A 27,044-nucleotide genomic window follows, 5' to 3' on the forward strand; every position below is an offset into this window, starting at 1 on the left:
ATAAAAATGCTGTGTTAAAGATATACCTGAACAGACACCTTATTTAAGATGTGTAATTCCTCTTTTAAAAATTAGCTGAATGTATATTCATATGATGAATAATCATCACAACCATGGCACAGTCATCTGAGTTTGTCAGTTTAATACATATTTTAGAAAGGTCTCTAAATAAAATAATGTTCAAAGGGCTTTGTTGGGAAATTATAGCTGCCTTTAAAATTCTGTTGTATGGGTATGTGTTCAAACAACGTGTATTGTAACAGTTCTACTTTTTTTCCTCTACTAACCTAAAGAACATGCTTTTCTTATTCTTCATGAGTGTATATTAATGATATTGCATCAAAACAGTTCTTATGAGTAACGGCCAAGATTTTTTTTTACATCAATCACGTTGTTATTCGATCTGATTTCCCTTCTACTCAATGAATAGTATTCTGTTCCTTGCAAGATGTACAGCACAGGATTTGGATAACTAAAGCAGAGCTTTTTTCCCCCAACAGTGAAGCTTTTACTGTAACATAGTCTATTGACTTGCTGCCAATCATTAAGTTTCATACTTTTTTCTGCTATTCTCAAAGGAAATCTCATTTCTTTTTACTGGGATTTTGATGTCATGTTCCTCAAAAAGTAACATCACTATATCAAAAAAAAAAAAAAAAATTATAAGGTAGCAATAGTAGCGTGCAATTTTGGTCATTAAGATATGCTGATAAATTAAGATAATGAAAGAAGTAAAAATTTCTATGTTTATATTTATCTTCAGTATTTATTATCCAGAGTGAAACCTGTTAATAACTTATGCCTTAGTGACTTCATTTACTTACACACAGAACTATTTCTATAATCTCACAGTTTATTTGCATATTTCAATATCTTGTTAATATTTTCTTTTGAATGACTTTTTTTTTTTTAGAGAGAGAATTTATGCCAGCTAATTAAAGCATACAAATCACAAACTATTACTCAGTGTAAGAGGTGGATACCTTCACTGAGATCTCATTTCAGATATGCTGCTACAAACACAGTGAGGCTTCTTTGTGCTTTTGCTCTGTAGTGGTTCCCATTCTGCATAGTATTGAGCAGGACTGAATAGGCAGTGTGTTATAGATCACTCTGGTTATCTCATCATAACCACCGTAGTTTAGAAAAACTAAAGGCACCACCTCATTTTAATCATCTCCTTGCATCAGTCATCTAAATTGGCTACTATATGTGTTCTTAATGAAGGTGTAGCATAACCCAGCTGTTTACAGGATCTGCAGTATGGCAGATGTGATGAGCCAGGAAATCAAAAGAGTCCATATCAAAGAGAACTGTTGAAATAGGTATTAGAAGCAACCATTGATTTTTCTCCAGCAATAGTAAGAGAGGAAAGGGGGATCTTTCATGAACGTGTCCGTATACATATGACTGAGTCTGGATTAGTTGAAATATGAATATACATACACCCTGCTGCCTCTGTCTGTGTATCTGTGAGTCTGTGTATTGGAACCTGTGTGCCTATATATATGTGCATTTCTTCCTCATTGTGTGTTTGTCTATGTGTATACACATACACTCCTTCTCAAATGCTGAAAAGAGAATGTTTAAAAAATAAGATAGGATGCGCTGTAACAGCCTTACTTTTTGTCTTATCCATAGTTATGCTTTGCATGTGAAGTTTTCCCATACGTTCTGGCATAGTGAAATGATTGATTATACTTCTCACAGCTATGTAGAACGTTGGCTAAAAGTACCTTGATAAAGGGCAGAAAAGTAATATGACATTGCATTTTGTATTTTTTAATAGATATTCAAATAAATATGCAGTGTCTCTATTTAGTGTTTATATTAATGTCAATATACTGGTACTCATAATCTTTCAAAGTAGAATGCACAATGTTTTGGCTCTGCAAGTTATTTAGTGTTGAATTTTAGATGGTCTAACCTTTGTAACTGTTTGACTGAATGTCTGATTCACTGAAAGATGAGCTGTGTTCCCCGGCAAGGTACACTCAGTGTATATTCTCAACAGTCTTCTAACAAGCTAATGCTCAAAGAATATGCAATGTTTGATTTCAATTTATGGCAAAATATATTTTAAAGTGATTTAGTAACTTCCACTGGTAACAAAGCGCATTTTTCCCAATAACAGTGACAGAGATGTTTCTGTACCTGCTTAAGAAAATCAGAACTTAGAAATGGTGATGAAAAGGACTATCTGTTTTCTGTGGATATTTTAAACACTTCAAATAAGATGGACTATAGTTTTATCATGCTTTTATAATACTTATTAGTGCACAATTGGTGTGTTTCTGCTTTGTTTCTGCTTATTACAGGGTTATATATACTTATATATATATTCAGGTATACTTTAAATAAATGTTTGAAGCAAAAAATGGACACTTGCAGATACTTCATATACATCTATTTGTAAAGGGTATAATATAAGTATAAAAGGTGCATCAATATATACACTATTTTTCTTGCTTGCTTAACATTGAGTGTAGAATCTCTCAGGATTTTATTTTTTATATTACTTCATTTTACTTCAGGAATCAAGAGGGAGTTCAAACATCACCATGACATCAAGCTAGGAATTCAGCCTGACCAGCGTTGAATCCCAGATTTTTTGGCATTGCAAGCTGATCTTGACACATCCTACAACAGTTTTATGCACAATAGAGCCAATTCTCAGTCTTCAGTCTATTCCTTCACCCTGAGTGTCACATCCAGTCCCAAAAGAACAATGGAAAATGGATTTTGTATCAATAATCTTCGAGAAGGAAAAAAAATTGCATTAATGTAAAATGATGCAATTAAAGTGCAATTTTGTTGCTACCTTTGGATTGTAGTTCAGCGTTTGTATTTTTTGACATTAATTTTACGGTTTTATGAAAATGTGCATTTATATGTTCACATTTCTATGCTACTAGTTCTTTGCATACCAAAACAGTAATTTTTTTAACTTTTATTTATTGTGGTTGCTCTTTTTTATGTAATATATTTTTAAATGTTAAAGAATGACACATTTTGGGTAATTTTCCTCAGTCTTAAAAAAAAAATCAATAAGCCATTTTAGTCTCTATCTATCAAAGTTGTTTCATACTTGTCTATTTTAAAGCAGGACTGCAATACTTTAATAGGATTGAGAGAGCTATTTGAAATGTATGCCAATGATTCCTGTCATTTCATGGCAGCCCTGCCATGGTTCACTGAGCCCCCTCTTTTCTCTTGTCAGCTCAACTGAAGACAAGCATTTAGTTGCAAACTTTAAGCAGGTTGTGCAAAACAGAAATGATGTGACTGCTTCTCTTCCTGCACAATAATGTCACTGCTGGTCAATGTGAGAAGGTCAGGTTGCTCCTTGTAAAGCTACATGATACCACTTGCCTATTTGAACAAGTTAAGTTAACTGCTGAATCTGGTCCCTGCAGGCATTGAAAACTCACCCTTTTACCAAGTCTGCATTTCATAAGAAAGAAGAACAATTGTGCAGGGAGGATTTCTGATGATATGTTTATGTACTTTATAAGGACAGTTTCCAAACCAATGTTGCAGGTAATATATTTAGTTTAAGCTGAAAGACTTTAAAGTAATGGCTGTTTTGACCTTCAAATAGACTTCTTTTTTGTTGTTGTTGGTAGGACCCAAGAGTGATGCCTATCTTTGATGCTGACAGAATTTAAAGCAAGGCCATTGCCCTGCATTTTCTGCCTTGTAGCACACAAAAGTAAAATTGTATGTCAGGCCGAGATGTCGGGGAGCTGACAAGATGCCCCAGTGACATTTCAGCTGGAAAGAGCAAGTGTCTTGCAACCAAGTGGTCAAATATCAAATAATAGGTCAAGCAGGAAGGAGCTGAGTTCTAACCACAAAGAGGTTTCTGGTAGCTTACTTGACAAGCTATTGGGCGCTTTGTGGCTTGACAAAGTGATGTTCTGTTGGGTATCGCTAGACAGACTGTTCTTTATCGCCTTCAGAAGATCAGACATTGACATTGATTAAACTCTTTAACCCTTAAAGGTTAAATCCGAGCAGTTTCATCATTGTGAATGAGGAACAAAAGAAAATCTGTAATATAACACTTGTTTCCATATTAATCACTGAACTCCCCAATGTTATTAACTTTTGATGTACTATGTAGTTTTTGACAAAAAGATTGAATGCAAAATCTATATAATAGATTGTTTCTTGTTATGGACCAGTGATACATTAGAAAAATAATATTATGCATTAAGGAATTTGTAGTTTCTTCTAGTATGTCAAAGACAGGATTTGATTTTAGAGCCCTGACTACTGAAATTCCATTTTTTCTGGAAAACAATATTTGTGTAGATAATATACAACTTACGATGATCAAAGTCTTCCAGATGCCCCTGTTCTCAGGTACCAGGAAGGCTGATACAAATCTCAAACACCTGACAAAAGAACTTTAATCAAAGACTTTCATGTTTTCAGGTAGCCTCTTGTACAGGTCCATTGCTGACAGTCATGATATGCATGTGTACTAATACACAGCCATGCAAAAACAAATAGTAAATTCTCCAAAACTGAACTCTCACAATAAAAGTTATCTGATACAGGAAGAACACTCCTTTTCTTAATGCTGATGAATTTAGTCTTGAACACTGAAGATAGAGGTTTTGCTGGCTCTCCTGCTTCCTGGAAGAGACCAGTCTTGAGGTGCTGCAAGTACTGTATTCTTCCCTGATGGATATACTATCAAGCATCTGTTATGTTTGCACAAAGAATGAAATAATATATTTCATAATACATTGAGCAGGTTTTTTTCAGTACTGCATATAGAAGTGTTTGTGTGTTTCATTTTTAAAATATATTCTCATGGTACTCTGTAGTTTCAGGGAGACAGTACTATATTATCTCAACTTAGTGAAGAAAATTTGCTACATGCTTGTCCCTTCCCTGTCATCGCCAATACATATGATATTGTATATCTAGATACAGAGAAGTGATTTATTTATGAAATCTATTTTTCTTTCTGAAATCCATATCTAGCTTTCACTAGGTCTGATCTCCTCTAGTTACTTCAGCTTCTCCAAGCATTAAGATTGTATAGAGGTCACAGCTATGGCAAACTGGTTGTAGATAATAGAAATAATCTAGCGAGCTATGATTTCTCACATAAACTGATTTGTATACTTTTATTAAAAGGAGGGCCTTTTCAATCTGTTAAAATACTGACCAGCTGAAAGTTATAGACTTTTTCATAAACCCGTGTGCTTTGAAGAGACTTTGAAATATGTGTTGTTTGGATGTTTGATGTCTCATTTGTAATGGGAAGCTCCTCTTTCACATATTGTAAAGAAGTTGTTGAGTAATAAACTGGATTATCATTAGTTAAATAATCCCACGTTGCTTTTCCAGGCATGTGATAAATTGGAATTTGTGATAAACTCCAAGCAAATAGAAGAAATCCAGCTGGCAAGATCTCCCATTATAGTTTACAAATGATCCTACCAAAGCATTTCTTTCCATTCTGGGAGGACACTAAAAAAATCATGCTTGTGTAAAAAGTGACAATGCAGTTTGGTAAAAGTAGGTGCCAAAAGAGAATCCATGACTGGTTTTATACCTTTTGCTTTTGTTGTCTGCTTCAGAAGTTACAAAGTTTGAGACCTTGAATCTTATTTTCAAAGCTATGCATGGTTTGGGCTTGGGATGTCAGAAGGACTGCTTCCACTTAAGGAACTTCAATTCCATCATCTATATTGTTCTATGAGAACAAACAAGTTTTCCTTAGAAGGAAGTCTGTTTTTGGTGGATTAGAATATTCTCCAGGATTTTTGGAAAACCACACAAGAAATAATTAATTACAGATCTGCCTTCTGGTAGGTCTAAAAATAAAATTAATTTATTTTCCTGACAAGCAACTCATCTCTAGAAAGAGATTATGAATTATATGATTTCTACTGAATAGGAAGTTTTACAGTTTTTAATACAAACTCTTTGAGTATGTGTTTGCATGCAGTTCTTGGCAAAGTGTTTATTGAGCTGACTGTATTATCACATACCGTAAGCAATTAATACTGCAGCAGTAGCAGAGAAGGGTTTTTCAGCTCTCCTTTTCTCCCACAAATATTTGCAAATTCAGTACAAGTTTTACTGTTAGTAAAGTTTGATGTATAATTATGGGAGCCTTCTCCTCTGCTGGAAAAAGAATTTTTATTTCTGTGCAAAGTAAATAAAGGACAGTTGGGCTTGGAAGGTACATCTGGAGATCGAGTAGTTCAAGCCATGTGCTCAGAACATGGTCAACTAAAATTACTGAGAGTCATGTTGAATTGGGATTCTGTATCTGCAATAGTGGAGTCTATATACAATCTCTCCTCTCAGCTTATTCCAGTGTGAATTCACCCTGAGAGTAAAAATGCTTCTTTTCTTACATTTAAGTGAATTTTGTATATTTCCATTTTTGCCCATTGCTGCTTGTCCTGTCACTGAGCACTGCACAGAAGAGACTGTCTGCATCTTCTTTACTTTGCAGGTATTTATAACCTAAGCCTTATCTTCTGCAAGCTAAATGAATTACAGCTTTCTTAGCTTCTCCACATAGGAACTTGAGGCCTTCCAGCAATCAACTCTGTGGACCTTCTCGGTACTCCAGCAAGTCCATGTCTTCCTAATAGGGGCTCGGGAAGGGAACTAGCACTCCAGGCATGCTGAAATCAGGGCGTGGAGTGTCACATCCCTCAACCTTCAGTCAACACTTCTCCTGAAGTAGCTGAAGTAGCTCTAGGAGGCTGACGGCATCCTTTTTTTTGCCACTTTCCTCCCAGCTAGAGACTGGGACCTGGGAAGAAAGAGGAGAACACATCAGATGAATTGACTCTGTGGATGGGATGTAGTGACCATGCCTCAGTGGTGTTCATGATCTCAGGGAATACGGGGCTGGCAAAGAGCAAGTGAGGACCCTACACTTCAGTAAAGTGAACTGGCTGTTTAAGGAATTGCTGGATGAGATCACTCAGGAAACTGTCGCTAGGGAAATAGGAATGGAACAGAGCTGGCAGCTCTGTAAGGATACCTTTCAGAGAGGGTAAGAGATCTCCATCCCTCAGTATAAGAAAACATGCAGAGGCAAGAAACTGTCATAGCTGAACAAGTAAGTATCTGCTGGACAAACTGAAGGAAGGAAAGCAAGGAAATGTGCAGGCAGAAGAAGCAGGGAGTATGCAGCCTAGGAATGATGCAGGGATGCTGTCTGGATGTGCAGAGAGGGGATCAGGAAAGATCCTACAGGTACACTGGTCAGACAAAAAAGGCCAAGGCTCATCTGATCAGTGAAAAGAGAGAACTGGCTTCAACCAAAATGGGGAAGTCTGAAGTAGTAAACAAGTTCTTTGCCTTAGAATTTCCTGGTAGCCAGGCTTCTCACATCCCTGAATCTTTAGGTGAGGGATGGGGAGCAAAATCCCTCCTACAACATAGAACAAGAAGTCAGAACCAACTCAGACTGAATGTTTACAATTCTATGGGTCCTGGAAAAAATGGGTCAATTCTTGACATCAGCTAAAAGCACAGACAATTTTCTGCTGGCAAAAACAGACACAGAAAAAGCTGAGGTACTGAAGAAGATTTTTACCTCTGTCTTCACTGGCAGTCAGGTCTCCCATCTCTCAAATCCTTGAACATCTAGAGGGAGATTGGGAGAATCAAACTCCCTCTCACTGTAAGCAAAGAGCAAGTCCAAGACTAAATGATGAAAGTAAATATGTACAAGTCAAGGAGATGATTTGAGGTAGCCAGAGTGGTTTCACCAAGGGCTGATCGTGCCTCACCAATCTAATGGCTTCTACAATGGAATGACAGCATCAGTAGGCAAAGAAAGAGCAACTAGTTTTCCAACTAGACTTGTGCAGGGTCTTTGATAGGATCCCACAGCACAGTTTTTTTTCCATAAACTGGTGAGAAATGGATGTGAAAAGTGGACTATTTAGTGGTTATAGACTTGGATGGATAATGGCACCAGAGGGTTGTATTTGGTGGGTCTATGTCCAGAGGGAAACTGGTGATGAGTGGGGTCCATCGTGCTCTTCAACATCTTTATCAATGACCTAGACAGGCTGAATGCATTCTCAGTGTATTTGCTGATGACACCAAAGTGAGTGATACAGCAGATACAACTGGAGGAAGAGATGCTGTCCGAAGGGTTTTGGATAGGTTTGGGGAGTAGGCCCGCATGAATGCAATGATGTTCATCAGGGCCAAGTAAAATGTAGTGCAGCAGGGTCCAGGCCATCTTAGATACATGTACAGACTGGGAGAAGGACTCTCATGAGAGCAACCATGTGGAGAGAGACTTGGCTTTCTGGTGGACAAAAAGCTTGTCATTATCCAGCCAGCAGTGTGTGCTTCTATCCTAGAAGGCCATCTGTATTCTGGGCTGTATCAGAAGAGGGTGTACAGAGTGAGGGAGGTAACTGTTTTTCTCCTCTACTGTTCTCTCATGAGGCCCATCTGAAGTACTGAGTCCAAGTCTGGGGCTGCCAGCATAAGAAGTATGTGGGACTGTTGGAGCATGTTCAAAGGATGGCTGCGAAGATATTCAGAGGATTAGAGAATTTAACCTATGAAGACAAGCTGAGGGAGCTGGGCTTGTTCTGTCTGGAGAAGGAAGGGCTTAGGAGAGACTTTATTGTTGATTTCTGATACTTAAAAGGAGCTTACCAACAGAAAGGAAGCGGCCTTTTATGTGGGCATGTTTTTAAACTAAAAGAGGTGAGATTTGGGTTATCTGTTTGGAAGATGTCCCATCCCTGGAGGTGTTTAAGGCCAGGCTGGATGGGACCCTGAATAGCCTTATCTGATCCACTGCAACACTGCCCATGGAAGCAAGATTGTATGATACTTAAGATCCTTTCCAACACACCCAGTCAATGAGACCGTGATTCTATGATTCTATCATTCTGTCAGTGATTTGGGCAAGAGAGCATTCCTGTCTGATGGTCAACTTAGAGTCAGTGAAGACTTCCAGATTCTTTTTTGCTATGTTGTTCCCTATCTGATTAGTCCCCAGCCTGTCTTAGATCCCCACCTCAGACACTCCTCCCAGCTTTTTTCTCAACAGCAAACTTGTAGAGGGTGACTGCATTTCATTTACTAGGTCATTTGTGAAGTTCTTAAGCAGTCCTGACCCCAGTATTTACACCTGTGCTACACAACTGATAACAGACTTACAGGTGGACCTTGTGCCACTTATCACAACCCTCTGACCCTAGCTGTACAAGGAGATTTGAATTCAACTTGTTGTTCACATAACTTGTTCTTATTTTCTTGTTCAGTGGTGGGTCATTCTTATACTTTAAAAGGTACCAATCTTTATTGTTATCCAAGTCTGCTTATTTGGAGGTAAAGGCTGACACCTAAAAACTATTTAAGCTCTCTTTTGAAATACAAAATTACATCAGAAGAATTTTTCTCTTCGTGTTTTCTGTTGTTCAGTTGAAGACCAGTGAACCAGTATCAGTTAGATCCAAATCTTTATGTGAAGAGTATCTTTCTTCCACTGTTGGACCTTGACACCAGCTTACTCAATGTTTCACTCTCAGTTGTTGATCAGCACTGAAATTTAATATGCTTGAAATTTAAACTCACATTGTGGATCTGCCACATTCTTTCCTGTCTTTGCAGCTTTCATCTTGCCCATTATAATGTTAGTAGACTTTGCTTGATTCAGCCTTACTTTGGTCTTCATAATCTGATTATTTTTAGACAATCATTTCACATTATGCTCCCTTTTAGGACCCAGAAATTTACCTTTTACAGTGTTCAAGTGTCTTCTTTCCTCCATGCTGGGTATTGAATACTAAAACAATAGAATTTAAAGTGATCTTAACACGTTACAACTATTTGTCTCCTTTATGTATGATGGTTTTGGATGAAAAGTGCTATAAATAAATACCCTTATAGATTATGTACCTGTACTGTGATTTTACAGATGTAGACTTGATTTTTTCTCTTCAAATAGATCTTCCGTATCAATGGAAGATGGACGGCAATATCCTCTTTGTCATGCTAATATAGGTCTTTTTTTACTGTCATGGGGAGCATCGTGTAAGGATTTTGTGCAATAAATACAGTTTTACGTATTGCTAATGTTAAAAAAAAAAAAAATTCTTACTTTACAAACCAGTCATTCGGCAATGCAGAAGAAAACGGGTATTTCACTGCCATTTCTGGTGTCCAGTGACAGAGTGCATTAAATTGAATAATTTCAAATAAAAGTATGAAGAAATGTCTGAAAACTAAACTGTTTCCTGTGAATGATCAGCAGCACGTAGAGCCCAGTGAACAATTTTTCTTCACTTCTTTATTCACTACTCCTACTTCATCTCCCTTTGTAAGATAATACTATTAAATGATTATTGCTGATCCCAGATTGTCTTCTCATGGTTCTACTGATGCCTGATTAAAACTTCAGAAGTTGCTAGATTTTGTTATGATTTATTGAATAAAAATCATTAATTAAAAAATAAATAACACTGGATTCACTCTAAACACAAACACTGTGATCATTATTATTTAATTATCTTTTCTTTTCATGATGAAGAAATGTATAACCTCCTAGTGCAGGTTCTTCAAAATAAAAGACAATTATATTTAATACATAAACACATTTACATTACTTTTTTGCATGATACACAGCTAACTCATATAGCAGCCTCAATAACTGTTCACTCAGTGCCTGAATGGCTTAATTTACAGGAATGTCTTGGTTCTGAATGTTCTGGCAACAAACATTATAGACTATTTACAGTGAGCAGTACTCTGTTAAGTAAATCATACATCTTTTACATTTTACAGGGAAAATACCATTAGATGGAAGAATGTGGTATATGTGTATGATAGGGATACATTTGTATGAATCAGGCAATATTTTCAGTAGTTTCAATATATACTAAGTTTGTTGATTTGCCAGCCCATCATGACTCCACACATAAAATCTCTTTAATGCATAGGGATCTGCTGGCACACACTAGCTGGAACCCATGCTATATTCATTCTGTAACATCCCAATGACATTTGAGATTTTTAATGAATAAAAAATGGTTTAAAATTATTCCAAAATCCCTTGTTCATAAGGTAGTTATCTGAACAGCAAGATAATTAAATATTAAATATGAAGTACTTTCCTACTTCTGTGCCATGAGAATGTTAATAAAATTTGTTCCTGCAAACAATAGCATGGGAGAAATCTTTCCTGCAATATACTTGTTGAAGAAGATGCATTCTAGTTTCAGGCTTTATTCTCAATTGGCTTACTGATACAAGTTTATGTCAGGCATTTGGGTTAAGAAGCTGTATTATTAAAGCACTGACCTTAACGAGAGTCATGCAGCTAAAATCCTGCACAGTTCTTTTAAAATGTCAGGTGTTAATGTTATTTAAATGCAGTATTTGGTGGTTTAATTGAGTCATGCTTCGTTGTCTTTTACTGCACATTAATGCCAGTGAAACACTGATTGTTGACAGAAAGTTCTCTTCAGCAAAGTATACACTGACATATCGTGTTGCTAGAAGAATAGAGTGGAAGGCAGAATATTCTTGCCCTGCTGGAGTAGGAATCCTGTACTGTCTAAATGGTGGCAATTTTCATTATATACTGACAGGAAATGTGAACTAGATTTTTTTTCTTGTATATGTTTTCATGCCTTTTGAGAGGACTGATAAGACAGACTTGTTGGGTCTCCAGATAAATTCATCTCAAGATTTTTGATGGGTGTGTTACGTAAATTAGTAAATGTACCTTGAAAAGTGCAAAGTCAACTTCAAAAAGATTTGTTGTGGGAGCCCTTTCTGATAGCTTTTGTAAGCTTCTTTAGGACACATCAGTAGCTTTTCCTCTTGTCTTAGAAAAAAATTAGAAACTTTATTTCTCCATATAGTTCTTAATGTTAAATCTCCATGCTGATCTAAAAACATTTTGGGGAAATAAGCACAGACATAGCATGTAAGGCACAGAAAATTGTAAACTGTGTTCTCACAAATAAACAAGAGCTCTTGAAGTGGAATGTGAGAAACAGTGTACATTGGTGATCCTACAAAATCTTGTGTGCACAGTAGATAGGGTATGTTTCATACTGTACTTCTGCATGGTAAAATAACGGTTCCAAAATAACTTCCTCATATGGACAGCTGCTATAAACTTCCTTATTTTGGCTGAAGTAGCCTGCAGGCTTCTTGTCTAGTCCCACAGGGTTTTGTCATGTATTTGGGCTCTGTGCTTTCCAGGATTTTTCTCATGACTGCAGGATATTTTCTGGAAGTCATTAGAATTCTGTGTTCTGGAAATGAGTTTGCTAATGACTCATAGTTCTTTGATTTTTTGCAAGCCAATGTCATTTTTTAACTTGATGTTAGCCAGCCTGGTTGAAGTCTGCAACTGCAAATGGGCCCAGTTTGTATGAAAAACTTTATATTTCAAAAGATTTTCATACAAAAACAGAAACTTCCTGATTCTGATGTTATCTTATAGTGATATTAGTGATTAGTGATTATTAAATTACTAATTAAATTACTAATTAGTGATTAGTGATATTAGATATTATAGTGATATTAGAACAACACACTTTGGTTCTAAAAAGTATAGCTAAGATTATTTGAATATTATGTGAGCAGTAAAAGTGTAATTAAACACTTGAATCTTTTGTCAGTGGTAAATCACTCACAGATTTTCCATAGAAAACTGTATTAGTGCTTAGGAACAGCAGCTCATTTAAGTGTCTTTATGGATTTCAATAAAAATATTTAGCTTCCTTATAATGTCTAAGACACTGTGAAAGTGTTTGGAATCGGACTAACAACTTCAGAGTAGAAATTACTGGCTTCTTCCAAGATCTGTGCCAAGCCTGTTGGCATATGGTGGAGAGCAGTGTGGGTTCAGTGGGCAGCACCTATAGGAGTCCGATCCTCAGGACCCAATTCTTGTGTGTCGCCACTGACTCAAAAAAAAGAATCCTTCCAGCTTCTAGAAACTCAAAACTGTGCTGTGCTGACCAGTACAGAGTGGTGAAGCTGTACATAGACTTGCGGGAACCTGGTGTAGCTGAAGTCTAACTGTCCATGCAGTGTCTTCATACATGAACAGCTTTAGTTCTAGTCAGTTGGTCAAAATTCTCCAAAGAGGAAGGCACGTAAAAATGACCAATTAAGAAAAACTATGACAGTATTTTTCCAATATTTTTCTGCTTTATGGAAATAAGTTAAAAATGGAGACCAGCTATACAAAGCTTTAACTGTGAAAGACCAGACAGAAAAGTGAATCTCTGGGTCTTTAGAGGACATGAAGTAAGCTGTAGCCTTGTACTGCAGCAAAAGCCTGCTTAATTCTAAGAAAAGGTTTTGTGTGATTTTACTCATGGATTAATATTTCACATGTTGGAGCACTTCCCTTACAAAGACAAGCTGAGGGAGCTGGGTGTGTTCAGTCTGGAGAAGAGAAAGCTGGAGAGAGAACATGCTGTGGCCTTCCAGTGCAGGAGGGAAACAGGTAAATAGTGATAGGACAAGGGGGAACAGTTTTAAACTAAAAGAGAGGAGGTTTAGATTAGGTGTCAGGGAGGATTTTTCAGTGAGAGGGTGGTGATGTGCTAGCATGTATTGCTCAGAGGCGTTGTGGATGCTCCATCCTTGGAGGTGTATAGAGCCTTGGGCACACTGATCTAGTACTTGATTTAGTGGCTGGCAATCCTGCACGAAGAAAGGGTGTTGAAACTAGGTTGTCTTTGAGGTCACTTCCAACCCAATCCTTTCTATGATTCTGTGATATGGGCAGAAGATGCTGGCTTTGTCCCTCTCTCAGAAACAGAACATAAACCCCTCATCTTTCATGTCAACTTCTCCTTAAAAGAAGCCAGAGAAACAAATAAACATATCCTTTCATCATGGAATTCCTTTATCTGTAAGCTTGAATAAAAACTATCCTGAATAAGAATTTCTACCCATTTTTGCTGCAGTACTTTAAAAAAATCCTCAGATGAAAACCATTACCTATCTGCAAAGTTATTTCATGGTCATCTCTACTATACTAATATCCTGAAGTCTGTGAAGCTATCCTGATTTACTGAAAGTACATTTTTTCTCTTATGAAACATTCTCTCATTCTCTTCTACAACTGTAATTACATTTAATGTCTTCACTAAGTTTTTGTGAAATACTTATGTTGTTTGGATTTGCACTTCTGTAGTTGGTTGATTGCTGATCATTGCACAGGAAAAGATAGGGTAAGTGATAAATATTACTCCTGGGGTTCTGCATTTGCTAGAATTTCTAACATAGTGGGACAATGCCTTGACTAAATGACTTTGGATTGTCACTAATTGTAAATTTAAGAATTGATAAGTAGGATCGTTCATGAATGTCTGAGACCTCTTTTCCAGTAAAATCAAATGCAGCCTGTTTTCTACACAAACAAAACTAAATTTCTATCCTAAAGAATCCATCTTTCATTTCCTTTTCAGGAGAAATCTGCCCACAGTAGTCTTCTGTGGTTACAGGTACTGACCAGACTGCAGAAGTTACATTCATGAGGCAAATAATACCGTTCTCTGCAATAGAAAACTAAGTTTTTTTCCCTATCAGAAGCATGCAGTTTAACAGTGGGCTGAGCAGGAACAGAAGATTCTTCCTATTTCAGCAAAAATGTTTCTGTCTCACGTACACACACAGCTTGACTTCCTGAAGGGTACAGATTAAATGGTTGGGGTTATTTGAAAAAGTGTCTGAAGTCCTCCTTCCAGCCAGAAAGAATTGCACTTTAAAGATTTACAATTTGAAAGGGAGGAGTTTCCTCTTTTTGGTGCAGCACAAAAAGCCTTGGTTTCTTTTAATAACTGAAATGGTTTCTACCGCTGTCTGAGTCTGCAAGAACCTCTTACAAAGCATAGTTACAGTTCACCGTGTGAGACAGTCAAACACAAACTTATTTCTCTGTACAGCTGCTAGTCATCTTTGTTCATTGTCTGTTGTCTAATTCACACCCAATTTAGAGACTGTAAATCTGAGGCTCTCAAAAGGGTATAAATCTTAGGGACATGAAGTTGAAATGCTTGAGTTGACTTGAAACTGAAATCTGCGAGGCTGTACTCTTGAGGAAAGTGTTGTGACCCAAACTTTCTAGTGGTATTAACAGGCTCTTTTTCCTTTTTAATACCTTTACTTTTAAATTTCAATTTTTTTATATACAATTTTCCTCTTTGCTTTCTATGTTTATACATCTAGTATTTTTCCTACAGTGAAAATTTTATTTTTTTCCTGGAGTGAAGCAGTTCTCTGTGAGAATGAAGAAAGGAATAAAGTACTTCCAAGTAGTGAAACTTTGAGTGTTTCTAGTATTGTCTTGTATTAGATCTTCCTTATATTATTCTATCAGAAATACAGGGTCACTGAGCTAAGTTGTAAACCTAATACTGTACTTTTGTTCTAAATACCAACATAAATAAATTCTAAAAGATACTTATTGAGTTTTCTTTGCCCTGATTATTCACATTGTGAGGAGTTAATCTAAAAAAAAAAAAAGGAAGAAAGAAAAAAAAACGTAGCCTGTCCAAAAGGAAAACATTGTTTTACCCTTAGTGCTTTTGCTTTTCTTAAAATAAATAAATAAATAATGTAATTTCACAGAATCACAGAATCACAGAATGGCCCGGGTTGGAAGGGACCTGAAGGATCATGAATCTCCAAACCCCCTGCCACATGCAGGGCCACCAACCTCCACATTTAATACTAAGCCAGGCTGCCCACGGCCCCATCCAGTCTGGCCTTGAACACCTCCAGGGACTGGGCATCCACAACCTCTCTGGGCAGCCTGTTCCAGCGCCTCACCACTCTCTCTGTCTGACATCCAACCTAAATCTTCCCTCCCTCAACTTAAAACCATTTCCCCTTGTCCTGCAGTTATCTAACCTTTCAAAGAGTTGATTCCCCTCCTGTCTGTAGGCTCCCTTTAGGTATTGAAAGGCTGCAATGAGGTCACCCTGCAGCCTTCTTTTCTCCAGGCTGAACAAGCCCAGCTCCCTCAGCCTGTCTTCGTAGGGGAGGTGCTCCAGTCCCCTGATCATCTTCGTGGCTCTCCTCTGGACCCTCTCCAACAGCTCCCTGTCTTTCTTGTACTGGGGGCTGCGGACCTGGACACAGTACTCCAGATGGGGCCTCACAAGACCAGGGCAGACAATCACCTCCCTGTCCCTGCTGGCCAGGATGGAGCCCAGGATACCATTTGCTTTTTGAGCTGCAAGAGCACACTGCTGGCTCATGTTAAGTTTTTCACCCATCAGGACCCCCAGGTCCTTCTCTGCAGGGCTGCTCTCAAGGTCCACTCTTTCCAGTCTGTATGGATGCCTGGGCTTCCCCTGGCCCAAGTGCAAAACCTTGCACTTTGCTGTGTTGAACCTCATCACCCAGGCCCACCTTTCCAGCCTGTCAAGGTCCTTCTGAATGGCATACCTTCCTTCCATTGTGTCAATCACACCACTCAGCTTGGTGTCATCAGCAAACTTGCTGAGGGTGCACTCGATTCCATCATTGATGTCATTGACAAAGACGTTAAAGAGCACCGGTCCCAAGACAGACCCCTGCGGGATGCTGCTCGTTACTGGCCTCCACCTGGACACAGAGCCATTGATGACCACCCTCAGTCTGTGGCCTTTTAACCAATTCCTTATCCACCCAGTGGTCCACCCATCAAATCCACATTCCTCCATTTTGGAGATAAGGATGTGTGGGGGACCACCACATGATAACTAAAAGTTTTGAAGATTGGAACTTAGAGAAGTGTAAAGCTAATAGCAAAATGAAAGTTATCAAAATCAATCAATTCACTCAGTATATATTCAGAATGCATAGTGTGCAGTGTACACACCAGGAGACCAGTCACTCCAGTAACATGTTGGAAGGAGAATATGGTTGTTTTGAAATTTGACATTTGTATTCACAGCGAAAGAGAGGATGAGCATGCCCTAAAATTTCATAATTCACTGTCTTTAGCTCACTGTACCCAAGAGCGTTCAGGTTGTTTCCTGACATTCCTGGTTTTTGATGATTGCTTCCATTATGGCACACTACAATAGTGATTTAATCATTCTCATAGATCACAGAACAAAGTCATCTAATTAATAAATTGCTGCAGCAAATAACAGCAAACAAACCACTGGCTGAAAGTTTTACAAAACTCGGAAATACTGAATCATCTATGTTGGAAGGAACGTCTTGATACAATCTAGTCTGTGTCACCTGTTCAGAGCAGGGTCTGATAGAGCAGGTTGTCCAAGGTTGTGCCCAGTCAGATGATGAAAATCTCCAAGGATGGAGACTATGACTGTGTGTTCTACCTCTTCCATAGACGGATCTTTATTTCCCCATAACCCTGCTCAAACAATAATTATCAGATCCTGATGGCTGCACCCAGCTTGAGCAGTTAATGATTAACAACAATCATTATAGATGTGAGTGACCATGACAGCTGCATCTGTTTAAAAGTGGATTTGTGGAAACATAATAACACAATAGTCAAGGTCTAATTTGAGCAATGCACCCATCTATCCATAGTGCTGGTCAATGTCTTAATCATGTCAAATTTGGAAGAAATTAACATCTACAGTATGCAAATATGACTATAAGTCAATTGTCTTTCCTTGTAATTAGTGAGCAGTCCAAGAGGTTGTTGAGTTCTCCCATATGGCAACTGGCTGTACAGCAGGATCACTCACTGAGTAGAGACTCTTCTTGAGGTTACACCTGCTGCAGAGCTCCCTTATGCCTTATGATGTCAAATAACTTCTTGCTGCTACAGACAGTTCTTAAGTGACTAATATCTTGCTTCATAAGCTTCACTAAGATTGTATCTTTGATTAATTGTGCACATACAATCCTTTAGACATAAACACTGAGCAAACCTTGGACTAGGATTGGATTCAACTATACGTAGCCTACTTATTACCTTGTTGGTTCAAGGAGTCTAGAAAGCAAGAGGGTCTGAACTTCATGACTCAATGAGAGAGCCTCCTCAGCCTTTAGACATAAACCATTAACCAAGCCTGAGTTTGGATCCAGCCACAGCTACACTTCACTGAAGTCTAGGTGTTTAGAAAATCTTAGAGTCTGAACCTTATTTGTCAGTGGGAGGTTCTCCTGGAAAAATGTGTTTAAACCTATCTTCCATACAGTAAATAATCCAGAGCACTTTGCCATCTCAAATCTCAAGTCACTCTCATGTTTATGAGTAAGCTTTGTTATATCTCTGTTTTATATCAATAAATATATTGCCACTTTTCTTTTAGTGACATAGCGTATAATTCTACCTATGACAGAGATTCCGCTTCCTCAGTAGAGAACCTAAGCCAGTGTTTGGCTACCGGTTCAAATACAGGAGATTCCATTTTCTCTTGCTGAACAGCAGGAGTTTCCTCTGCTGGATTCTCTAGCTTGTTACAGTCCCGCTGAATCATGGAAAAACTCTGTGATACATTAGCCCCTCTTCCCATTTTGGAGCATCTATGAACATGCTGAGGATGCACTCTATCCCACACTCCCACCACAAATAAAGGTGTTGAAAAAATTGGACATGATTCATCAGTCTCTTCTAGATAGCATGCTCCTGTATCAATGACATGTACACTTCACTTTTAAGTATAAGTTATATTAGGTGTTATTGCTCATCCACAGTGCAGTGCCTCCTTCAACCCTGCATGAATTTCTTCTTGTTGAGATAGAACTTGGAAAAGGTGTTCTTCAAATATCAACCACCCTGCTGTTTCTCTCTTCAATCAATGAATGAAATGATGAAAACAAAGCAGGTAATCATGCCTACTCTTCTAGCCCACTTAAAAACCATTTACATGAATAAAATGGAAATAAGATTTAAGTGGGAGTTGTTCTTCTGTGTCTACCTAGAACTATCAATTTGGTTAACAGGCAAGAGTAGAGCAAACAATTACAAAGTCATACCAAAACTTTAACCTTGTGATCAAATCTGAACAGAAATTCAGCTGCATCTTGACATGTCGGGGAGACCTTCAAACACTTTCATTTTGATGGACTTAATTATCACCAAGACCTATTCAGGTTAAAAAGTTAGTTTGTATCTTGAAGTAAATTGTTTAATGGTATTTATAACAGGGAAAATTGCTTTACTTTCCTCATCCGTACTTTATGTTTTGCAAACAGATCTGGAAGTATTTCTATGGCTGAAATTTGTTCTTATTGTTTTTCTTTTTTTCCATGTCAAATAGGAGAAATTCTAATGGTTGTAAGGAAATTGTTTAAAACATTAATTTCTTAAAACTGGTTGATAGAACCTCTCTGCAGATATATATATATATATATAATGAATACTGCAGAAATAGATTGTAAGTGAAGGATAGATAATATAACATGTGGATAAAAGTGGAATTTATAGATACTGCTGATGATCAGAAAACAAAAGGGTTGCTAATAGCTATTAATGATTGTGAAGTCTGCTCCTATTTGTAGGATGTTAAAACTGTGTCTGAAAACAAGAGAGGATTAAAATACTTATTGATTGGCTGATGAGCAAATGGTAAGGTTTAAAAGCAAAAAAATGACGAATATACATTGTGTTAATTAAACTCATCACTATGAATAAACAAAGGCTGATACCCCATATTCTGTAAATTTCTGAATTGATTCCAGATTGAAAGGACTTCAAAGATCTGATGTCTTATAAACCAGAAATCACCTTCAGAAGGTTCTTTTTTCACAGCATAGGGATGCTGCAAGAAACATTTTCTGCTGCAGGATTTTCACTTTGTTTTTCTACTGATTTAGTAGGTTCCAAAACAGAAAGACTTAATCACTAGTAAGTAGTCAAAGAAGTGCATCAATTTAAACAGCTCTTAATAACAGCTCTTAATAATAAACAATAATAATAAACAGTTATAAAATCATTATAATTAAACCAACTATGATGGAGAGAGCCTGGTCATATTAAGAATGGAAAGTAGGAATGGCACTTAGGAAGGAAGATTAGTAAACTATACAGAAACTAAGGCGGTATATCTCCTGTGTGAAATCCTGACACTACTAAAGTCAAGAGGAAGTTCTGTCTTTTTATTTCACCAGTAAAATCATAGAATAATAGAATGGCTTGGGTTGGAAAAGACCTCAAGCATCATAAAGTTCCAACCCTCTGCCACAGTCAGGATTGCCACCACTAGATCGCGTTGTTCAGGGCCCCATCCAACCTGGCCTTCAATATCTGTAGAGATGAGGCATCCACAGCCTCTTTGGGCAACATATTCCAGCACCTCACCACTCTCAGTAAAAACTTCTCCCCTGAAATCTAATCTAAATCTCCCCTCCTTTAGTTTAAAACCATTTCGCCTTGTACTCTCTATCTACCCATGTAAAAAGTTGATTACCCTCCTGTTTATAATCTGACTATAAATACTGGAAGACCACAATGTAACCTTCTGTTTTCCAGGTTGAACAAGCTCAGCTCCTTCAGCCTTTCTTCATAGGAGAGGTACTCCAGCCCTCTGATCATCTTCACAGTCCTCCTCTGGCCCTGCTCCAAAAGCTCCACATCTTTCCTGTGTTGGGAACCCCAGACCTGGATGCAGTTCTCCATCTGGAGTCCTGATGAGGGCAAAATAGAGGGGGAAAATCACCTCCCTCACCCTGCTGACCACTCCTCTTCTGATGGAACCCAGAATACCATTGGGCTGCAAGTGCACACTGCTGGTTCATGTTATGTTTTTCATCTATCAGGACCCCTAAGTCCTTCTCAACAGGGCTACCCTCAAGAATTTTCTCTCCCGATCTGTATACATACCTACAATTGTACCGATATTATCCCCAAGGTGGACACACAAGAAACTGCAAAGATGCTCAGTGCTTTAAGGAATGTTAATGAGAAACTTTTCAGTGATTTTAATTGTTTCTCCTCTTCTGAGATAAGTAGGTGCCGTAGATATTTTTGTTGCTACAAGTAGAATTCCTTCTCTTTTCTTGGAGACTTTGAAAGTAAGAGCTTCAAGCTCATTTTAAGATTGTTGAAAACATTCCCAAAGAATGTGAGATAAATAGATTCAAATATTCAGCCTCCTTAACTTCTATGGGTCTCATATCCACAACCAGTTGTTCTGTCAAATATTTAAGCAAATTTTAAAACGTAGAAGAAAGTGGCTGTCTCATGCCTATATCGTGTTACCTGCTTACGTGTAGTTTATGTATAGATAGACAAATAGATAGGTAGATTTCCCCATTTTCCTTTTTATGTCTTTTCTATACTTAACTTTTACTGACATTAAATGACTATCCTGTCATGAAGTTTTGCACAATCAGAAAAAATCTGTAGTACAAATGATAAAGAAAGTAGGAGAAAATGAGTCAATTCTTGACATCAGCTGAAAGCACAGACAATTTTCTGCTGGCAAAAACAGACACAGAAAAAGCTGAGGTACTGAAGAAGATTTTTACCTCTGTCTTCACTGGCAGTCAGGTCTCCCATCTCTCAAATCCTTGAACATCTAGAGGGAGATTGGGAGAATCAAACGCCCTCTCACTGTAAGCAAAGAGCAAGTCCAAGACTAAATGATGAAAGTAAATATGTACAAGTCAAGGAGATGATTTGAGGTAGCCAGAGTGGTTTCACCAAGGGCTGATCATGCCTCACCAATCTAATGGCTTCTACAATGGAATGACAGCATCAGTAGGCAAAGAAAGAGCAACTAGTTTTCCAACTAGACTTGTGCAGGGTCTTTGATAGGATCCCACAGCACAGTTTTTTTTCCATAAACTGGTGAGAAATGGATGTGAAAAGTGGACTATTCAGTGGTTATAGACTTGGATGGATAATGGCACCAGAGGGTTGTATTTGGTGGGTCTATGTCCAGAGGGAAACTGGTGATGAGTGATATACTTGTGGGGTCCATCGTGCTCTTCAACATCTTTATCAATGACTTAGACAGGCTGAGTGCATTCTCAGTGTATTTGCTGATGACACCAAAGTGAGTGATACAGCAGATACAACTGGAGGAAGAGATGCTGTCCGAAGGGTTTTGGATAGGTTTGGGGAGTAGGCCCGCATGAATGCAATGATGTTCATCAGGGCCAAGTAAAATGTAGTGCATCAGGGTCCAGGCCATCTTAGATAAATGAATCCTGTGATGTTCATCAGGGCCAAGAATGCCCCATCCATGGAGGTATTCATGGCCACATTTTTAATGAACCATGGATCCTGGGCAGCTTGACTGGCGATCCATCCCAGGCATAGGGAATATGGAGCTAGAAGTTACTTAAGGTCCCTTGCAGCTCAGTTCATTCTGTGATTCTGTAATTCTCTGATTATTCTGAAGTGCTGACTCTCCTATGCAGAATGTTATTGCTCTGGTACTGATGAAGCTGAAACAGACTGACATCACTGAGAACTGCTAGCTGTTTTTTGCATTCCTATCATGTATTCGGACGGCACTGCTATGTCATCTACAATCTTTTTCACTTGCTTTGCTTCATTCCTATCTGGTGCCCTTATTAGAGTTTTCAATTGATTTCTGCTACTGCGTCACGCAGTCAATTGTAACACTATGCAGTGCAAGGTTTAAAGGGAAAAAAAATGCTGCTGTGGTTACTACGTGGTTTGCCGGTAAGTTGTTCAGGATTCCCTGCTGTTTGTTTTCATATAAGGATCAGCACAGTTTGTAGCAAAGCCAATGATTTTCATAGCAAAGTTGCTGTGATAGGATCACTATGGAGATTTCTTTCTGTTTCTCTTGCCCAACCTCCCTCAAAAAGTGAGGAAGTTGATTATCACACTGTTTTTAGTAATGATCACTACTCTGCATTATGTCAGGTATCAGACAGGAGAGGTGTCTGTTCAAATACGTATTTCTAGTGGCACCTTCTAACAAATTAAGCACCTCATCACCTAAGACAATTGAGTAGTTTACCACATTTCTCTATTGTAGCAAGTTGTATTGTCTTGTGCTTTTCACCTGAAGAATCTACTATTTCAGTGAAGGAAGAGAAATATTAAAATTCATAATTTACGGTAATGAGGATCAGAGAGAGTTACAACTGCCCTTAAAATGCCTCTTCCAACCTGAAAACTAAATTAATTGCAAAACTTAGTTCTGTTCATGAGAACAGCCCCTTTTTTCTTTAATGGTGCCATGAACAGAAAGCCAAATTCCCAGCATAAACTGGTTAGAATTTGTAAAACATCTTAATTCTCCTCCTTTTTTTAAAAGTAGTCTTATAAAGAAAGGTATTAGGATCACTGCTGATGTGTTTGTAGTTGAGTTAGTTTGTTATGAAGACTGTTAGGAGGCATGGGTGGGTTACACATGTGTAATCTGACTTCTGTGATAAACTGCTTGAAAATGATGACTGAATAAATATTTTTGAAAATGAGCAAAGTGCATTTACTTACCCTTTAAATTCACTTATAAAATTGGCACCAGTTCTCCTTTTTTGTTTATTTTCCTCATTCTGCCATATTGAGAAGTGGCCCATGCTGATGGTATCTGACAACACCTCCATACCCCTCTGTACTGAAAACACGCTGTAGTTTGTCTCTTTTGAGTCATTCAGATATATTGTATTCAAATATCACTTTTGCTAAACCTATATACCTGCAGCACATCAGATTAATGCAATGAATAATGAAGAGTACTTAGAATGAAATCATAAAACTGAACAGGAGGTTTAAAAAGAGGCAGAAACAGAAATAAACCAACCAACCAAACACAGAGTTTTCAATTGGTTTATTTCCTTACTGGACCCTTAGCGCTAGATCCCATTGTCTGCGGGAAGAATAAAGAGAGAAAACCTGCAGGTTTGCTCAATTGCACTGTCCCTGCAGATATGCAGTACATTTATTGATTTTCTGTCTGAAGACTTGACTCAGGTATCCAGCTCTATTTTTGCTTTTCAGTGCTGGACTTGTCAGTCCAGCATATTTTCATTTCTAAGGGCTGGAAGATGCATTTTGCTATCTATTATTCCCACACAGAAACCAACCACATCAGTGGGCGGATCTGATGGGCATTCAAAGCATGCTGTTTTTCTGGCAGAATGCCACAGCTGGCCATGTGGATTGTGGGCTGAAGAAGATATCCCTAAAGGAAACCAGGTACTAACCTGCTACAAGCATTATCATTTAACACTGGAGTGAGGTGATGTTGGGGCAGAAAGTATTTTTCTACAAGGAAAAATCAACAAGAATGAGTTTCTAAAATTGTATTGGGCCAACTCAGCACATCTTTTTGACTTGTGACAGCTAGATTTCTATAGCACTGAACATAACTCAGCTGTTTGCATACACAAGATGCTGACACCCATAGTGCCTGGCAGGGTTTTGCTAACAGGGTTTTAAACCCATTCCTCTTACAACAGAAAATACAGCAGAAGTTTTCAACTGTACAACTCTTTTTCTCCATTTCCCTTCTGATCACATACATCTAAGCCTCTGTTGCTGTAAAACCTGTTGTGCTTTTCAATTATCATGTAAGAAGTAGCTTGTTTAACCAGACTGTTCTTGCTGTATACTTTTTTTTCCAGAAATGTTCTTATTTACTATCTGTTCTTACACATGCAGAGGAAGGAGAACTACAGGTACTGTAAAAAAAGAAGGATAATTACCAGTTGAAAAGGGAGGGAGGTGAGAAATTTTATATTCACTATCAGAATAGAAAAAAAACTATAAAAATATGATATTATATTTTCTTCCTTAATTTTATTTGAGTTTCTTCTTCTCCCTCAGCTGCAGCTAGTAACACAGAGGATTTCCAGACACATCAAATGCATCAGTAAGTGGAAGCCAAGGCATAAACCAAAATTTTGAGCTTTCTCTCATGAATGTGTCCATTTCTCCAGAGATGCTCAATGAACAACTTTCTGCAATAGATACTCTTTCCCATCCCAGATGAGCTTGTTGCAACCTGTCCAAGAGGCATAGCCTCTCTCAGCCACTTCAGAAGCAGAGATCATGTTTTAGCGATAGGGCTGCTTGGAATACTATTGGTCCTAGCCCTTTTTGAGAAACAGATGCACAAAATGTGTTTTTTGCCCTTATTTTTCAAAGAGGAAGTGTATTGCAGAGCTGCATGTGAGCTATGACAATTTAATGTTTCTACTGCAGTAAATTTTAAGCAGGCTGACACAGTCTCTATTAGCAACTCCACAGCATACAGCTGATAGTGCTGACATCAAGGTTTTCACCATGGTTCAGGAATTCAAGGCTTTTTTTTTGCCAGAATGTTACAAAACCCAAGATAAGTTAATTAGTAAAACAAAAGCAATGAAAAACTTTAAATTGCAAATACAGCATGTCAGAGACTGTTCTAAAAATGTTTCAAAGAAAAGCCCCCACATATCAAATCCTGTGAGCCATTCAGGGCTGGGAGGTAGATTGGCATGACAGATACGTGGATCTACCATCTGTGTGCCAGGGGAACCCGAATATGTGAAAACACAGGTGTCACCCCACGATGGCAGGCTGGCAGCACTCCCCCAGGGCAGTCTGGTGCCTCCCATGGGGACAAGTGCCAGGGCAGGCTGAGGCTGCTTGGTCTGGTGAAGGAGGCCTCACGCAGAGCTCTGCCTGGGGTGCCTGCAAAGCCCAGTGTGGTGGGTCCTCCAGCTCCGTGCAAGCAGATGTCCATGGGATGATTCACGAAACTGTAATTACGCACAATAAGTGCAAATGTTTAATTAATCAGGTCTCTGTCCTTGTTATCCCCTCACTGGGTTTCACTAATAATGACCCAGAGGAAAATTCTGCTCCTTGTCTGCGAATTATATTTTATTTACAAGGGCTTCATTTCTTAGGCGATTTTTCTCTCTTGTTCCTGGGTGGGACTGCCAACAAGAAAATAAAATTCTGATGGCCTTTAAAAGTAAAACTTGTGACTGTCCTGAAATTCAAAGCCATGGCAATCTTTGTGCTACCTCAGACAATTTCTTTAGCAGAATAAATTAGAATAACTTAGCACTTAATACCTCTCTTGCCTCACATTCACAGAATGCGCAAATATTTGGCTGCAATTCTCTCATCAAAGCTAAAATTGAAATAAAAGAGGTCTTGGAGGAAAACTGTTGTAAAAGAGGAAGGAAATTAAGCCCTCGCAAGCTGGTTTGTAATCCAAGGAAGAGTTAAGTGATGGAAAGGTGGCTGAGTGCTCAGGCCCTGTCTCAGTGATGCCTCTACCACCTCACAACTGGTCTCTGGAAAGAAAGTGTTAAAAAGGATATTGTTTGCATTAAGGGGCTGAATTTTCCACTGGGTAATCATCAGTGAAATCCAGTGAAGGGCAAATGAGGATGGTAGGCCTGATTAATTAAACATGTGCTACTGTGCTAAGAGCAAGATTTGTGCTATTGGTTTTATTAGCATCATTGATATTAATACTGTGGGTAGAAATTTTGAGCTATTGTTTACTGTTTTCATTTTTCAGTACAAAACTGCTGTTAAAAGCATGAATGAGGGGTTGCGGAGTACTGTTGCTATGTTGTGATTTGTCTCTCTGTTCCTTTTGCTGCACAAAAGACTACTTGCAGTGCCGTTCTTTGCAGTAGTGTTCTACTTTCATTAAAATCTCCAATTCTGTAGGCTTTTAAGCCTGACTACAATAATTTATTTGAGGCTAAAGTCCACCTTACAAAGATGTCCATCCACGATACATTTGTTTGCTTGTGTACATCAGTGAAATCTCATTTATGCTCAATAGAAAAATGGAAAGAAAAATAAAAGTGTATGCATTTGTAAGTTATGGTGATACAAATATATATGTACCAGTGATCTGTGTACACAGCTATGCATGTGCTGATAGACATTACAACTTGGGAAAGCCAAATGACAGTCTGTTTGACCCTGAAAAAGACAAATGCCATTACAAAATAAAACTGGGGGGGGTTAAAAACTCTAAGCCAAAGAAGGCTTTTGTAAAAGTGCTAAATATTTTCATCACTTCCACATGGATGTGCAGCACATTCAAGATACATACATTTCATAATAGGTTAGTACATTAGAAATGGAATGCCCTTATACGATAAAAACTATTTCAGAAATGTTTTTGTAGGTATTT

At 38.1% G+C, this 27,044-nt stretch overlaps 1 protein-coding gene across 10 annotated transcripts in view; it reads left to right on the forward strand.

Annotated features, from left to right (window-relative positions):
- CCDC171 (coiled-coil domain containing 171) overlaps window positions 1-26,577 on the forward strand; it is a 190,195-nt gene extending 163,618 nt beyond the window's left edge. For 8 of the 10 annotated variants that reach the window (XR_014880684.1, XM_085214404.1, XM_085214410.1 and 5 more), the window contains one exon: window positions 2,535-15,456. Coding sequence is in view for 2 of the 10 variants with exons in the window: in XM_085214409.1 (XP_085070535.1) it covers window positions 2,535-2,576 (42 nt within the window). In the remaining 8 variants the exon portion in view is untranslated. Of the gene's footprint in view, window positions 1-2,534; window positions 15,457-18,663; window positions 18,795-20,440 lie in introns of those variants that run through there. The other 2 variants (XR_014880683.1, XM_085214408.1) reach the window with 2 other exon arrangements.
- Window positions 26,578-27,044: the final 467 nt, after the last annotated feature.

Source organism: Meleagris gallopavo, chromosome Z, assembly GCF_905368555.1.
Source record: "Meleagris gallopavo chromosome Z, MGAL_WU_HG_1.1, whole genome shotgun sequence".
Classification (NCBI taxonomy): Eukaryota; Metazoa; Chordata; class Aves; order Galliformes; family Phasianidae; genus Meleagris; species Meleagris gallopavo.